Source organism: Sceloporus occidentalis, unplaced genomic scaffold, assembly GCF_023333645.1.
Source record: "Sceloporus occidentalis isolate IW3139 unplaced genomic scaffold, rSceOcc1.0.p SCAF_4, whole genome shotgun sequence".
Taxonomy (NCBI): domain Eukaryota; kingdom Metazoa; phylum Chordata; class Lepidosauria; order Squamata; family Phrynosomatidae; genus Sceloporus; species Sceloporus occidentalis.
This window is the reverse complement of record NW_028316984.1, coordinates 44,260,890-44,278,877: the sequence shown is the minus strand read 5'-3', so window position 1 is coordinate 44,278,877 and position 17,988 is coordinate 44,260,890. Positions and strand designations below refer to the sequence as shown.

Genomic DNA, 17,988 nt, shown 5'->3' with positions numbered 1-17,988 from the left:
TCCCAAATTCTAGTCATTGCTATTTGTTATTACCTATTTCTTGCAGCTCACAACAATAGAAAACTGGAAGGCGACAAGGCTCTTAAGATACTTTTTGCAGAAAGTCCAGCCATTTCTCTGTACACTATAGACTTTCAAGTGTTAACAAAATTGTGTGACTTGATGCTTCTCTGAACTAGGTGATGGACACTAAGGGGCTATACAGACGGGCAGCTAAACGCCACCCCTGTATGCCCTGGATCAGTGCTGCAGCAGTGGCACACTGCGGCACTGAGCCACGTCCCAAAAGAAGCTGCTCTGAGGGGCGTCATTGGTATGCTCATGTGCCATAATGACACCCTTCTGGCCAGTGTCATTTGGATGCTGCACGCCACAGATGCCATCATCACACATTCCATATGGACAGGTGCCTGCCATGATGGCAGCCGAGTGGTGGAACTAGGGGTGGGGGCGTGTGGACACTCAGCCCTAGTTCAACCCTACTCTGGTGCCGGTCTATAGTGCCTCTAAGTGATATCTATGCATGTTCAAGGATTTCATGCACTCCACATTTTTAATCAAAGCAATCTGATTTGCAGTTCTCAGATTAATATGTTTTCCTTTGGTTTTGCACTTCTCTAGACTTTGCAATATAGTTCACAGCTCAATGTACTACAATATCTACAAAAATATCCATTTTAAGTTAAAATGCATATAGTAGGATAAAATATTAAGATAAAATAGGTACATCAATGTTTATTCTACAAAATACATTAACTACAATACCAAATTTCATGCACTTCTTTTCAATTTGCAGGTTGATGCAGAAACAGGATGCTGTAAACTTATGAATGGACCCATATGAAACTGCATGGAGCAGAAATTCACTGATCTGCTTGTCCTTCCTAAGTATCTTCTGTTGTCTGTGAACACTTCAGAGAAATAAAAATGAACAGGTAACTTTTATGATTACTATAACGCAGATAGTGCTGTTGTTCCATTGTACAAAAAGAAAGGTAAATAAGCAGTCATGATAAGAAGGTGAAGATGGTGAAATATCTAATCCATGTCAATCTCATTCTTGGCAACCTTATTCTTGATACAAGGAGGAAATGGATGAGTCAATAAGCAGAAACAGGATGGATGAGATAAGAGGGGTCCTGTATAGATACAGTGCTATCAAGTACATGGAGCACAGGTGTGACGATGAGAGTATTCATAGGTTCTATTCTTGGCTCTGCCATTCAGAATGAACTCTCCATTATATGGAGATAATTCCTGCTCAAGTTTAAAAATATATATCCATATATCAATTAGTACCCACACTGGACGATAAAACTCATTTCCTCCCCACTGTATATACAGAATGTGGCTGAGGCAGAATGCAATAGACCATTTTGCCCCATTTTTTCTGCTACTTTCAACAGACAACTTCCACAAGTGAAACTGAAGACATGAGAGCTAAACTTCTACAGAATGAATAGGAGAGAGGTATATGGAGTCTTCACACTACACAAAATAAACACTGTGAGTGAGCATCTGATTAGAAGATTTTGGTCCCACAAGTAATACTTTTATTTAAAAGAATCTTAGGTCCAAAACACACTGCAGAAATAATCTAGTTTGAGACTGCTTTAATTGTCTTGGCTCAGTGCTAGGGAATCCTGGGAATTGTAGTTTATAATGGCACCAGAGCTCTCTGACAGAAGGCTAAATGGCGGAGGGTTGCCATAATTGTCCTCTAAAACCTGGGACAAAATGTAGGACAAAATCTAGACCAAACTGTAGGACAACTGCAGGACAACACTCAGCCCAAAATGTAGGACATTTAAGGTCCTCCATTTTTCTTAAACGTCCTACATTTTGGGCTGACTCTGACTGGCATGCACATTCTGACTCTGTGCACCACTCCACATGGTGTGCAGCATGACAGCACTCCCCTGGTGCTGCCTCCACATGCCAAAGGAGCGCCTTAAAGCCATGGAGCCATGGCTATGCACCCCTTCCAGGGGGCAAAAAGGAGCTGCTTTTTGTGCCCTGGAAAGGCCAGATTGGGGCCATGGCATGCAGTTGCCATGGCCCTGCTCTGGGGAACATGGAGGCAGCTGCAGGCCACCCCTTCAGGTGTGATCTACACAGCCAGCCCCAACATTCCCAAAATTCTCTAGCATTGAACCAGGGCAGTTAAAGTGGTCTCAAACTGGATTATTTTTGCAGTGTGTTTTGGATGTTAGAGGTCATACCAAGAAATTGCATAATATAGACTGAAGTCTTGAGAGAAAATGAAAATGATTAAGAACCATGGAGACTAACCTTTTTAAAAGGAAGGAAGGAAGGCAGGAAGGTGAACTGAAATGGGACTGAGGAAGGAATCCTAATTAGAGAAAATGCTTAATGAAATTCTGTGCCTAGCAGAAGCAAGGAGAACCATCTTAGCCTTAGTGGTGTTAACTCTGTGGGTGAACCAAAAGAAACAGAGGATTAGCTTTGGGGCAGTGGAGTATATATAGATCCAGTGTGGTGAAGTGTTTAGAACGCTGGACTACAACTATGGAGAACAAGGTTCAAACCCATTTGGCCATGGGCAAGTCACATGCTCTCTGTCTGAGGGGAAGGCAATGGCAAACCTTCTCTGAACAAATCTTGCCAAGAAAACCCTATGATAGGTTCACCTTAGCATCACTATGTAAAAATGACTTGAAGGCAAACAACAACAAACAGGACCATGCAATTCAGGTAGCAGAAAGCGAGGTTCCTATCAATACTACTTTGCTTGAGAACTTTCCCTGTGAGGTTCTGTCAGTCATAAGACCTCATTTGTGTAGGTCACAGAGACTATGGAGAAGAATATGTTTTACATTTTGTGACTCCTGAAACCAGCTCAAGGGCCTTTCAAAGATTACATTAAATCCATAAGCCAAGACGAAGGTGATCTATGAGATAAGAAAATCTTATCCAATAGGTCAGTAACAATTGAAAGAGAAACAAGAAATAGAGCAAGATATCAAAGAGTCTTTTGAATTTTTAAAAGATATGAGTAGGAAAAGTTTTAGTTCATCAGAGATGACCTTTGCCTCCAAGAGGCATACTCCAGTAAATTAATTAGCGTTTATGATGTGTCAACGTTCTGTTGCTATTGCTTCTATGCAAGACCAACGTGGATCTTTTTCTTGCATTTATAACCAAAATAGGTCCTTTTTTGCACATTGCTTTTCCTAATACAGTAATTAGATATTTACAGCTGTTAACTTTCCTCAGTCAGGTTCATTGACCATCAATAGTTCAGTTTGTCAAAATGAATTGTTTTGATATTTTCATGATGCCAATGAAAGCAGACAGAAAATAAATCACCACATTATAACATCCATGTTTTGCATCCCCATGCAAGAGGTCAAGTATCTGAAGCATGGAAAATCATGTATAGATGGTTCTTGATGTAACTAAACTTCAGTTTTTGCTTTGTAAATTCTAATAATAAATTATTATTTTTCTAGCATGACTATTAGATAACTGATCAAACTTTCTAAACTCATGAATGAGGATATGACTATTGCTTTTACTAAATATGTACTATTGATATAGCAACAACAGTGATATTGTCTGTGTATAGTACTAGTAAAGCTACATGGTCCTGGCTCCCAGAGGCCTAGAATGTATGTCACAGAACTGTCCTTGCAGTCTTACCTTACAGCTGAGATCTGGTCATCAACTTCATAAATCCCAAGTTTCCGATAGACTGCATACATCATTTTATCTCCTTGGAAAGCTGTTCCCCTACCATCCACAAGGGCTACCACAATTTCCTCTTTGCTTGCAAGATAGGTTATCCAGGTAACACCAAAAGTGGGTTTCACGTTTTGACTGCAAGGTCCTGCATACCTACAACAAATGTTCATGATATTTCAGTTTCTGCATTGTGGATGACCAAATACCTTTTCTGAAAAGCAAAACAGGGTAGAAATATTTAACAACTGCATTTAGGTTCACTTTTTTTTACCCTAAGGAATGGGAAAATACTGGATCTCCATGTCATAGTTGTCCAACTGCATTAGGAAAATCACTGGAAGACTCAAACACATATTGAATTTTTAGCATTTCTTTTAAAAATCTGCTAAAACTTACAGATTTTGATCCTCACACTACAGAATGTAAATCTTCACTTATTTTGTTCTTTTGCCCCAAAATGAAAAAAAATATCAAAACTCCTCCGCCCCCCCCCCCCCAAAACTGGGCATGTTTATGGAAATATTTGTGCATTTTTATATAGTTTTTCGTGTCTTGGCATTTTTGTTGAATGTGATTGAGCATGTGATTGAGCATTTTTTCATTGATGTCTTGACATGTTAAGATAGCTTTTCTCCCTGAAGATGAGTAGAAAAAAAGAATATTCTTTACATTTCAGTGATATGCTCACACCCACACGTATATTCCAAGCTTCTAAATACAGGTTTAGTCTCCCTTATCCAAAATGTTTGGGACCAGAAGTATTTTGGATTTTAATTTAATTTTTTGGCTTTCAGGATACCTATATTTGCATATGCTGTTATTGTTGTGTGCCTTCAAGTCATTTTTTACTTATGGTGACCATAATTCAGACCTATCATGGGATTTTCTGGGGCTGAGAATGTGTGATTCTACATACATAATAAGATATCTTAGAGATTGGACCCCAGACTAAACACCAAATATGTTTATGTTTCATATATACCTTATACATATAGCTTGAAGGTAATTTTTTACAATATTTTAAATAATTTTGTGCATGAATTCATGTTTGTGTTCACTGAACCACCACCAAGCAAAGGTGTCACTACCACCCATGAAAAAGTTTTAATTTTTGGAATATTTTGAATTTCAGAATTCCAGATAAAGGAGATTCCAGAACCAAATCACAGTGGACACCAAGGGGCCACTGTATATCCATAACTACTGGGGCCTCAAGAACACAAATGCAAAGTTTTTATTGACCAGTGTATATATTTTCTATTGGAGACACAAAGCTGTATTCTAGCTCACTTCCTCCCAAATGCTTCATTTTATTTCTTCTTTTGCCCCATGCTGTTTCCTTAACCGCATAACTACAGCCAGTGAAGCATGTGATAATTTTGAAGTGGCATATAACACAATTACAGTATACTATAAAAGTACAGACAGGGGGGGAAAACTCAAGAAAAGTTTACTTACACCTGTATGAGGAGAGGATACTTCTTGGATTTATCAAATTTTGGAGGTAAATACATCTTGTACCATAAAGCTAAAAAGAGAGCGAGAGAGACATTACACATGGTAGCATCTTTCCATTGATGGAACAGCTTTCATAAACAGAATGGGAAGGGAGCCTTTCCTTGTTAACTCTCCATGGGGTGAGGGGATTCTCACTCCCCCGAGCAGATCTGAGGAAGTAGAGAGTTTCAGGAGGAAAAGGTCAGGGAAAAGTCTAGCTGCATGAGTAGGAGTCTACACATACAAAATTGGACTTTTCCCTAAACAAAGTAATTCATGCCAAAGATCAGAACATCTTGTTATTAGAATTGGTTCATGTAAGAGAATGCAGGTAGCTGCATTAACATCATTATAATTCATGATCTAAGAGTCAGAACTATTGTTATTAAAGAAATCAGATGTAATGTAAGAACTACTTATTTTACAAAATCTTATATTATAGATATTAAGCCTTTAATATAGTTATATGTAGTTGGTAAATTACTGTACTGTAATATATTTTAAATGTATAGTTAAAATCTAACAAGACTCAGTTATGAAAATTAAAGGAGGCCAGGCTAATGGATAAGCTAAAGAGAGTTTTACAAGTATCCGGATCAGTAGACCAATATCACATAAACATTTGTAAGGTCATTATATAATAATTAACACAGGAAAGGACACAATTTCTCCGTTCAGAATTATGGTTGCATAAAGCAAGAAGATTGTGCAATAGACCCCAAATAACTTATATAACTTATATGGTATCATCATCATATGCATGGTTTTCTCAAAGAGTAAGTCCCATTGTGTTTGAGGCACTTATTGTTGATTAAGTCTGTATAGGACTTGAGCCTTAGGTCTTATTTTCTTATTGCATTTTCCTTGTTGTGATTAATCCCAGTTCCTGCATTTTGACCCAGAGCGTATATGTCTAGGTTCACCTCAGTGCCCCACCCTCAATTCCAAGTCAACTAGAAAAAAGGTACCAGCAGAGACAGAAGAAAGGTGGGTTGTGTGAATTTACAGATGACCACTTGAAGAACCACAATTATGGGTAAGCAACCTGAATATCTTCAAACATTTTACAAACATAAAAACACTTGGCTAAGGGTGGAGAGGATATTAAAGGAAGCATATTCTAGACATTCTTGATCCAGTTCCAGTCCTCCTGCCTTCTGAAGGCTCAACTATTTGCTTCCTTCTTTTAGGTTCCTAACGTTTCGCCTGCATCTGTGGCTGGCATCTTCAGAAAATGGTGACATGGAGGTGTGTGGGGTATATATACTAAGGGTCACACAGTATATATACCCCACACACCTCCATGCCAGCCACAGATGCAGGTGAAACATCAGGAATAAATTTTTCCAGAACACGGACACATAGCCTGAGAAACCCACAAAAAAACTATGGATCTCAACCATGAAAGCCTTCAACTTCACATGCTATTTTACTGCTTTCCATCAGAGACTATAAAAGTTACAGTTTTTTTACTACAACTCTCCAAATCACAGAAACTGTTAGATCTACCTTGTGGTACCTTTCAGTGGGGCTGGACTACAACTCCCATCATCCTGAACCACTAAACTATCTGAGGGAGTTGTAGTTCAACACACTTGGAAGAAAGGGGGAAAAAAGAAAGCAGCCTGTTCAGGACCACAATGGCAGCTGGTCTTGGGACTGCAATGTCTGGTTGCTGCAGTCCCACGCCAAATGGGGAGCGACTGGGGCTGGAGCGGCCAGAGGCCACTCCAAGCTAACAGTTTGCTTGACCCCTGTGTTTCATTACACCTTCCCCTGAATGAAGAGTTGTTCCAGTCTCCTGATAATTTAGGTTGCTTTTTTCTGCACCCTCACCAACCCTACAATAATGTCCTTTCAGGGCTGGATCAACACCAGGGGTCTACACCAGGGGTCGGCAACCTACGGCCCGCGGGCCGGATGCGGCCCGCAAGCACTGTAGGACCGGCCCCTGGCCGACCCTGCCGCCGATTGCCGCCGCCGGAGCGCTCCGTTTCCCCGCCCCCTGGGACGTCCTTCGGCCTCCCAGGGGGCGGGGGAAGCCCTGGGGCCGCCGGAGCACTCCGTTTCCCCGCCCCCTGGGATGGCCTCTGGCCTCCCAGGGGGCGGGGGGAAGCGCTGGGGAAGAAGGAGGAATGGAGGAAGAGGAGGGAGGGAAGAGGAAGGATGAAGAAGAGGAGGAAGAAGGAGGAAGGAAGGAAGGAAGGAAGGAAGGAAGGAAGGAAGGAAGGAAGGAGCAGGAGGAGGAGGGAGGGAGGGAGGATGAAGAAGAGGAGGAAGAAGGAGGAAGGAAGGAAGAAAGGAAGGAAGGAAGGAAGGAAGGAAGGAGCAAGAGGAGGAGGGAGGGAGGGAGGATGAAGAAGAGGAGGAAGAAAGGAAGGAGCAGGAGGAGGAGGGAGGGAGGGAGGATGAAGAAGAGGAGGAAGAAGGAGGAAGGAAGGAGCAGGAGGAGGAGGGAGGGAGGGAGGGAGGATGAAGAAGAGGAGGAAGGAAGGAAGAAAGGAGCAGGAGGAGGAGGGAGGGAGGGAGGATGAAGAAGGAGGAAGGAAGGAAGGAGGAGGAGGGAGGGAGCGAGGATGAAGAAGAGGAGGAAGAAGGAGGAGGAAGGAAGGAAGGAAGGAAGGAAGGAAGGAAGGACGGAAGGAAGGAAGGAAGGAAGGAAGGAAGGAAGGAAGGAAGGAGCAAGAGGAGGAGGGAGGGAGGGAGGATGAAGAAGAGGAGGAAGAAGGAGGAAGGAAGGAAGGATGGAGCAGGAAGAGGAGGGAGGGAGGGAGGATGAAGAAGGAGGAAGGAAGGAAGGAAGGAAGGAAGGAAGGAAGGAAGGAAGGAAGGAAGGAGGAGGGAGGGAGGATGAAGAAGAGGAGGAAGAACGAGGAAGGAAGGAAGGAAGGAAGGAAGGAAGGAAGGAAGGAAGGAGCAAGAGGAGGAGGGAGGGAGGGAGGATGAAAAAGAGGAGGAAGAAGGAGGAAGGAAGGAAGGAAGGAAGGAAGGAAGGAGCAAGAGGAGGAGGGAGGGAGGGAGGAAGGAGCAGGAGGAGGAGGTGGAAGATGAAGACATGCAGTCTTTCTGAATGTGAGACTGTGTGACTTTCCAAAGTGCATTTCTGTGTATTTTCAGTGCTTTCAATGCTAAAAGGTCTGCTTTTACAATGAGAGTGGTAGTGATGATGATATGTCAGTTTGTGGGACATGCAGTCTTTCTGAAGGTGAGACAGTGTGACTTTCCAAAGTGCATTTCTGTGTATTTTCAGTGCTTTCAATGCTAAAAGGTCTGCTTTAACAGTGAGAGTGGTTTCGGCTGTCCCCTTCGGCCAAAAGGGCCCCTTGGAGCCCTTTCGGCCGAAGGAAGGGGCCAAGGAGGAGAGGGCAGGCACACACCTCCTCCTCCCCGCAGGGCTTTGGCAGCCCTGAGGTCTTTCGGAGGACACCTCAGGCCTAGCAAAGCCCTGAGGACAGGAGCTGGGGCTGCGCGCCTGTTGCTCCTGCCCCTCACGGGCCCTTACTGCTTCTCTGGGAGGCAGCTGGGGGCCACGGAAGGGCAGGAGGAGCAGGCGCGCGCCTGTCAAACCCTCTCGCAATCCCCCCCTTCTAGCTGTCTCTCAGACAGCTGGAGGTTGGGAAAGGGAGCAGAGAAAGCCCCGCCCCCAGAGGGTGGAAGCTCCGCCCCCAGCATGTGGCACCGCCCCCAGAGGGTGGAAGCTCCACCCCCGGCATGCAGCCCCGCCCCCGGAGGGTGGAAGCTCCCCCCCCTTTTGGCCCCCCAGTTGTCTCAGGGACAGCAACCCGGCCCCCAGCTCAAAAAGGTTGCCTACCCCTGGTCTACACAGTGGTCCAGCATTTGTAGGCATATTCAAGATCTGCTTTGGTTTTCTGATTTCAATATCCAACTCATTCTCCAACTCATTCTCCAAATGACAATTTTATTTGCCAAATGTTACATTTGACCCTCAGATTCCATCATTAGCACAGCAACCAAAAATAATCTCTTAGCATCAAAGCAGAAATCGAAAAACATTTTGCTAAAACTGCTATCTGCAGAGTGACCATTTACAACAGAGTGTCCATTATTACAATGCTGTAGGTGAAAGGTGACCATTTCTTCAGATGGTTATAGTTACGACACAGCATGCTTTTAAAGTGACTTACTATAGTTCTCACTATCCATTTTCACTCACAGCCTAAAATTAAGTGGTGATAGGAGGAAAATTAACACTTTAAGGCACTTACTAATATCATCCACTTCAAACTTGTTAATTTCCACTGTAGGCATTCGGATTTTTTGCAGCGCAGCTTCCAGATCCCTGTTGTCTTCCAAAACTTTGATTTCTGTATTAAAAAACAGTACTCTAGATTAGCAGTAAATCTCTCATTGATTGTAATCAGTTGTCATCTAATAATTATGTGGTGAGACACAGAAGGAGAAAAATGACATTGCACAAAAAACAAACAGCTGTGTAGTTTTAAATGGTAACAGAATGTTCTTGTTTGTGAAAGAAAAGATAGGAAAACATTTTCTGGGATTAAACCTCTTTGGAATTATGATAGAGTTCACTGCTGAGTTGGAACACAGTTTCTCGATCATTCATTCATTCATTCAAAGAAATCTCACATTGAGTTCTGCAGGGGTTTACCACTTAACCCACCACTTTCCCACCAGGTGTGAGGCTCTGTCTCAATCTCCACAGCCATCTAAAACTTCCATATATTTCACTGTTACTACCAAGAATTAGGAGGTGACCTAATTTCCTTGTCTCCACCTTTGTCACCCAGTGTATGTCTTCCTGTCTTATTGTTCAAGCAGCCAACTGTGGGGACCTGCTAGATGCCCTCAAGGTCCATGGGTGAGATTTTAGGCAACTTCTATCCCCGCTGGACACCAGCCCTCTTTATATTCACTGCTGCCACAAGAGACACAGCGTATGCAATTTTTCTATTATATAGCAACTCCTTTTTGTACCCTTGAAAGCCATAGCCACAGTGTCATGGCTATATGGCACCCCTTCGGTGTTGCATCATTTAGACACAGTGCTGGAGGTGCGCCATGATGCCGTGCACCATATGCAGCAGCACGTGGCATCAGGGTGCCCTGGGGGAGTGGAGTCAGGCATGCGCTGTCAAGATGCTGTGCCCCAAATCTGCCCACAGGCTGGCCTTTCAGACTCACTCTTTCAATTCTAATCTTCCATTCACGCACTCTTCTGCCCTACTCTGGATACTGTATAAACTCATGTATAAATTGACCTTGTGTAAAAGTTGAGGCACGGTTCTGGAGTTAAAATTATGGACTATGCCTAAACTGTGTTTCAGAATGCTCAAACTGAAGTTTAAGGGTACTGCAATGCTAGAAACCTGGTGATTCATTTGGGAGGTGCACAATACTTATTTGGAGGGAGAAATGCCTTCATTTTCCCCACACCTTGCCCTATAGCTGCACCCCTGATTTGTACTCCAGCATACTTGGAGGGTGACAGGTTGGGAGATGCAGCTATGCCTGTTTATTCAGAAGTACATTTGCCCTTGGTATCCGTGGATTCAACCATCTGAGGATGGCAAGCCCCTGTTGTCCCCAATGGTGGCACATGCACACAACCATGCTACCATTAGGGACAATGAGTCCCATTGTCTCTAATGGTGGAGTGGCAGCACGCACGCACTGCCGCTCGGGACAATGGGGGCTGTTCCTAATGGTGATGTGGCCATGTGCATGTGCCACATTGGAGACAACAAAACTCGAGCATCTACAGATTTGGGTATCCATGGGAGGGGGGCTGAAACAGATCACCTACAGATACTGAAGGTTACTGTCTCACTGTATTCAGTGTGCCATATTTATTGAAAGCTTCATATTTTGGAAATAATGTAGTAGTGAGGATTCAAAGGACTCTTGCATTCAGAAGTACCCAGATGATTAGTCAGTTAAACACTGCCTCTTCACTGCTGAAATAATTCAATTTGACATTACTTTGGCTCAGTATTGTGGTATTGTGGGAACTGTAGTTTTGTGAGCCATTTAGCCTTATCTGTCAGAGAGCTCTGGTACCACAGCAAGCTACAAATCCCAGGATTCCATAGCACTGAGCCATGGCAGTTAAAGTGGTGTCAAACTGCATTATTTCTGCAGTGTAGATGCAGCCAAAGATGGTTGGTTAATCACTTTTTAAAAAGATATATCATTCTTGATTTCCACATTATACAATTATAGTAATACCAATGTACATATTAAAGGACTTATGACTAAATAGGAGTTAAAAACTGTTTCTGGTTCCCCACCACCACCACGATTATGTTGCATTTAGATAAACCACTTCCTGGTGATGAAACACCAAAAGGATTTCCAGCATAATCATCAACAGGAAATGCCAACAATCTTGCAAAAGAGTCTGTTCTTATGAAATAAGAACTGACTTAGTTTTGCAGACAGGGCTATGTTAGACAGCTCCAGTCTAAATGCAAATAAATATGTCACTCTGACCTCTTGCCTATGCTCTTCAAAAAGGCTAGGTCAAAACAAACATAAACAGTAACAGAGATAAAATATGTTTGTGTGGAAGTGACTTCAAGTTGCCATGAATTTCACTGGATTTTCTTAGGTAATGATACTCAGAGGTGGTTTTGCCAATTCCTTCCTCTGAAATATAGCCTACAGCATCTCGTATCCCCTGGAGATCTCCCTTCCAAGTACTAACTGATCCTCCTTAGCTTCCAAGATCAGACAGGATCTGGTGCCTTTAAGGTATTTAGGCCAGTAAAATATGGGAGAGAATTTTCCCCCTCCAGATGAGAGCTAAAGAGTTTGCTCTGTTAATCTCTAGCAGTAAAAACAACCATAAATCTAGCGGCATTGTATGGATTAACAAATGGTTTATAGCATAAGCTCTCAGGCAAAGTACTCAGTCTACTTTATCAGATGCTGGAATTACCATATGCAGAAACTATTTCAACAACGCAGAATAATATTGTATAGAATTTGCTCCATATGAAGGCCTAACCCAGGGGGCTAACCAAAGCATGTGTCTTTCACCTGCATGTCCTGTCCTCCTCATTGTGAGCTATGCTGGACGGTGGGGATATGTAAAGTCCAGCAATGTATAAAAGTCACTTTATTTCCCCACCTGTTCTAGCCCTTTTGCAAAAATTACTTTTCCACTGAGCCAATGGGCTTGGGGTGAGGGAATCCTGTGAGGAATCTTTTGCCAGCCCACATGTTCAGAACAAGAGTCTTAAAAAAGGCTTCTCTATGTACTACACACACATTTCACAGATGAAAACTGGGAATGTTGCCCTTTGAACTTAGTTTGCAGCAAGTGAAGTAAACTAGGGACAAAGGGGAGGAAGTGGGAAGAGAGAAATTGCTACATTTTAAAAGCAGCTAAAAAAGTGGGATGACAAAGGCTTAATGGGAACTGTCCATGCCAAATAGGGACAGCTGGAGGGTGTGGACTCAGATCAAATGAGCTGAGAAGGGAAAAATGATTTTGGGGAGAACTGCTGGTTTAATTTTTTTGTAAGTTAAAAAAATAAATCAAGTGCACTGTGGAAGATTCTATTCATAAACATGATCATAATCATGTACTTTCTTTTCAATGCATATAAGTATGCACTGATTAGAGGTTGTCTTTGTACTGGATGTCTCTGTCCTCTTTCAGTGACTGTTAAACAACAACTCTTAAAATCATAACTTGTTAGTATCCTTTGCATTCCCCCCCCCCATTCCACCCCGTCCCACCATCATGTGTAAATGTCTACCTGCTGATGCTACACTTCATGCATCTGATGAAGTGAGGTGGAATCAACAAAGGATTAAGCCAAATAAAACTTTCAGTCTTCAAGGTGTCACAAGACTCTGTTGTTTTTGCAACAGATTAAAAACAGATTCTGTCCCACAATCTACACACACACACACACACACACACACACCTGCTAGGTGAGCAAATCACATTCTCTCAGCCTAAGAGGAAGGCAATGGCAAACCTCCTCTGAATAAATCTTGCCAAGAAACCCCCATCATAGTCAATGTAAGTCACAGTTGACTTGAAGGCACATAATAACAGCCAATATACATACACATACGTGGATGGGTAGACATGCAGGTATAAGATTTATCAATTACATAAAATATGCTTACTCCAACTATACACACACATAAGAACACAAGACAAATGAGCAGATGATATTCAAATTTGAACCAAATGTTTAATCCAAAAAAATCTTTAGCTCAAATATATTTTTGTTGTTTTTCAGATTTATTGTTTGAGCCTATAGCTTTTTACCTAAATGTAAGTACCACTGGCTACAAAAGAACTAACTCATATGCAGAGGAGGTACTGTACTTTCAAGCCAGTCCCACTGACTCCAACTGAACCTACTCCTAGAACATCTGAGATAAACAAATATACATAGTAAAAGATACCTCTGTCATATCTGTTTTCATAAATAGTAGAAATGGGGATCCCTGGACCTGAAACAATTATTGGAACAGAACAAACAGACAGAAAAACAAAAACAAAGTAATTTATAATGTAAAGAGTTACAGTGAAACGTACAATCATTACAGAAAATAATTTGAATTTTGTTGATTAGATAATATTTTTTCTGCATCTAAATGTAGTGTAGCAATGCATCCTAAGATGTTCCTGCATAATTCACATTATATGTTTGGAGAGGTGATGAGTCGGGTTCTTGGATTCTGTAAGAGGTGGGAGGAATTGGTATTTAAAAAGATAAAGGTTTTGTGGTGCCAACAGTGCTTTTCCTTTGTGAGCATTTTGGATCAAACAAAATGTGATGTTAATTGAATGTGGTTGGCATGGACATATTTTAATAAAAGGAAAATAGTAACTACACTGTAGGCCCAGAATAAATGGGATATCAAAGGATGCAGATGAAGAAGATAACCATCTGCACATAACCTGAAATCTTGATGAAAACTACTGCCCTGACACTATTCTTTCCATTGAGAAGAAGGCTCCCTCAACATACGTGCAGCCTTCCATTCTCATGAAAACTGCAGCTGGGAGAGGGGGCATTTTCCAAAAAGGCTATGGAGTTTATCGCACTGCCCTTTCCCATCCTTTCCTCCTGAGTTAGGTGTGAGGTGAAAACTTTTATATGTGGATTTTATTGCATGGCTCCATGCCCAGGCAGGCGGTATCCCTTACCCATTCATGGTATCCTGTACAAGATCCAGATTTCTCTGGCACTTTTTGAAAGAATGTGATTTCCCCATTCTTTGCAAGGTATGGGAGAAGCTCAGATCCAGTACAGGACACCTCCTGCCTCAGCACAGATGTGTGTGATAAAATCTGCATTTAGAAGTTTTCATCCTGCACCTAGCTTGGGAGAAAAGGACAGGAAAGTGCAGTGCGATTAATTCCTATGTCATTCAAGAAAGGGGCTACCTTCTCCATCCCTGCTTCTTAGGGCCTGATGCTACTGAAGTTCATCTGAAGTGGTTGTTTAGATTTTTGAAAAAAATCAACGTCTGATGCAATTACACCATTCACATCACACCATAAAAGTCTTGTTTGGTTATCAGATTGTCATTAATTCACTTTCTTTCTCATATAAATATTTTAACTTCTTTGTAACCTTAAATTGTAGGTTTTTTGGGGGGGAGTAGATTACAAATATAATTAATAATTATGATGATAAGAGGCACCTTGCAACAGGGGAAGGGGAAGATTGCTTCTGACTTGAACTCTGTAAATCCTTTCCCTTTGATGGCATTAACTAATGACATAATGCATAGTAATCTTGACTGAATTTAGCGGTCAATGTAGGTGTCTAATACAGAGAGCTCTGCAGGGTAGAGATGTCAGTAACACTGTTTCAGAAACCAAGAAATGTTAACCTTTACATATCACAGAGTGATCTTTACTCTCATAAGATGAAGTGAAGCCCAGATAACAGTTACACAACCTGAGCCTAGAATTAAGCACGCACAACAAGATCTGGAGAAGTTGTCGTAACTCATTTCTCAAGTTGAATAGATTTCCTAGGTGATAACATCCTTGGCAAGGATGATTGAAAGGTATTATCATTTAGTTATGTCTGCTTCTTTGTTTAGTAGGGGGATAACTATTATTTGCACGCATGAGCATTCAGCACAGATCATAACACTTGAACAGAGAAGTGAAGCAACTATTTTCTCACTAGAAGCATACCAGGGAAATTAACATACCTGTAGCTATCGTAATGACAATACCTCTGACCTTACCAACAGTTTCATATGTTCCATGCTAACCTACACAAAGTACACAAAGTCAGGTCTTGTGTTTCATCTGCATGCTTTATCTTTTCCAAACAAATATTTTGGTTTGATTTTGTGACACTTTTAGATAAAGTTTCTGCTTCTTTAGTTGAGCTAACCTATGAAATTCATACAACAGTGACCCTCTCCATGGTTCCATATAATAAAGCTTTTTATGGTGCATATAATCTTAAATGTCTCTATGCCAAGAGCTTCTCACTAATATAATTCAAGTCTATTATTGTATTTGAGTTAGTGATTCGTTTTTGTCATCACTGTTGTCATTACTAATGGGAAGGCCTCTTTCCTCTTAACACTTTCAAGTCTTTTCTGTTTAAATAACTACACACTGAAATGAATTATTATAGACTTTTGAACTGACATCCAAATGTACTATCTTAAAATTAAAGTGTATATGTACTGTATAGGTTTGTATGGAATTTTTAATACATTTTAATTTTTAAAATGTAATATTATAACTTTTTAAAAGTATTTTAATTAATATCTACATTTTAATTCTTTTGTATTGTTTTAATGTGTACTATTTTAATAAAGGTGGGAATAATAATAATAATAATAATGCTATTCTAAGTTGTCAAACTAAGAATTTTGGCTGTAAATTTTCTAAAACATCTTTTGAAGCAGGTAACAGAACCATTCTAAAATACAATAATTATTTTAACAGTTAACAGAACTAAATTTTACAGTATTTGACTATAGTTATTATTGCAGAGAAGCAGGCCATGTGCAGGCACTAGGATACTTTGAAGCAGAAATATCTAAAGAGTCCCTGAAAGTGAAACTAGTACAGTAAGTTTTATTTTTCAACAGAAATGACCTACCATAACAGATTAAGGCATAATAGTTGGCATTGTAACTAAATCTTGCTGCATAGTACTGGCATCTTTCTTTTCTTAAATGGCAAGTGATGCATTGCTTTGTTACAGGATTTCTTCTAAGTTCAATTCTGTAAGAGAGAAGATGATTTTAAAAATACCCTTTTCTCCCTTTGGACTGGACAAGTGATAAATATATGCAAAAAAATCTCATATACAAGAATAAATTATGCACACATCTACCAGCCATATAATGGTGTCAGGAAGTTTTTGTGCCTCATAAGGATCTTTTATAACACAGGTGGGAATCATGCACACCTTCAGATATCATTGAGCTGCAACTTCCATCAGCCCTAGTCTGTATTATCAATGTTGGGAATTGCAGTTTAATGACACCTGAGACACTGTATGCATTCCACCCTGCCTTACAGGCTCATAACTTAGCAGTAGCAACATTTATATTAACACTGGTGTAATGAAGTCCTAGAAATAATAATAATAATAATAATAATAATAATAATAATAATAATAATAATTTGTATCCTGCCTCTCCCTGTATTGGATCGAGGCGGGTAACAACAAACAAAAGAACAATGAAAATACAACACAACAAGCGACAAGTAAAAACATAAAAAAGTCATATCAAATCCTAATTCCCTATCTCCCTCCCACCCTAAAATAGCGTTAAAACATCAATTCCCAATAAAATGCTCCCAATAAAATAGTCAATAAAAGAAATCACAATCACAGTCCAGTGGGAACAGCTATGCAACTGGAGAGTGAAAAATTCCGAGGAGATCAGTTTGGGAAGGCCTGCCAGAAGAGATCTGTTTTTATTGCCTTCTTAAAGGCCTCCAAAGATGTTATATGGTGGATCTCTTCTGGCAGGTCATTCCAGATTTTTGGAGCAGCAACAGAAAACGTCCTCTGGGAAGTTATTACCAGTCTGGTTTTCTTAGACTGCAAGAGATTCTTCCCAGAGGACCTGAGAGTGCGGGAAGGATTATATGAGAGGAGGCATTCCCTCAGGTAAACTGGACCCAAGCCATGTAGGGCTTTATAGGTAACACCTTATACTGTGCCCAGAAGCTAATAGGCAGCCAGTGTGGGGATTTTAAGATAGGTGTAATAGGATCAAATTTAGAGTTCCCTGTAACCAATCTGGCTGCCATATTTTGGACCAGTTGCAGCTTCTGAACGTGGCATCAGGGTTGCCCCATGTAGAGCGCATTGCAGAAATCGAGACGAGAGGTTACCAGTGAATGTACAACTGTTTCTAGGTTTTCCCGTTCCAGGAAGGGTTGTAGCTGGCATATCAGATGAAGCTGATAATGGGCGCTCCTGGCCGTCGCATCCACCTGAGATGACAGCTGAAGCGACGAGTCCAGGAGTACACCCAAGCTACGAACACAGTCCTTTAGGGGAAGTGTGACCCCGTCCAGGACTGGAGAGCCTATCACCATTCCCGGATTAGGATTACCTATAGCGAGTACCTCCGTTTTATTTGGATTCAGTTTAAGTCTATTTTCCCTCATCCAATCCATTACTGACTTCAGACAGTCATTCAGAGGGGAGATGCCATCCTTGGTTACCGAAGCAGTCCAAGACATAGAGAAACAAATTTGTAAACAACAACAGAAAGGCAAATCTAGAGGATGTGCTAATCCTGTGGTTAGGACACAGCCATGAGAACAGATTTTAT

At 41.2% G+C, this 17,988-nt stretch overlaps 1 protein-coding gene across 1 annotated transcript in view; it reads right to left on the bottom strand.

The window, feature by feature from the left end:
- Window positions 1–17,988, bottom strand: part of FAP (fibroblast activation protein alpha) — a 98,038-nt gene that overhangs the window by 17,655 nt on the left and 62,395 nt on the right. Inside the window, exons 18-22 of the mRNA XM_089523308.1 lie at window positions 16,293–16,417; window positions 13,612–13,659; window positions 9,429–9,527; window positions 5,164–5,233; window positions 3,664–3,858 (exon numbers count right to left, since the gene is read on the bottom strand). Of these exons, the coding sequence (XP_089379434.1) occupies window positions 3,664–3,858; window positions 5,164–5,233; window positions 9,429–9,527; window positions 13,612–13,659; window positions 16,293–16,417 (537 nt within the window). The remainder of the gene's footprint in view (window positions 1–3,663; window positions 3,859–5,163; window positions 5,234–9,428; window positions 9,528–13,611; window positions 13,660–16,292; window positions 16,418–17,988) is intronic.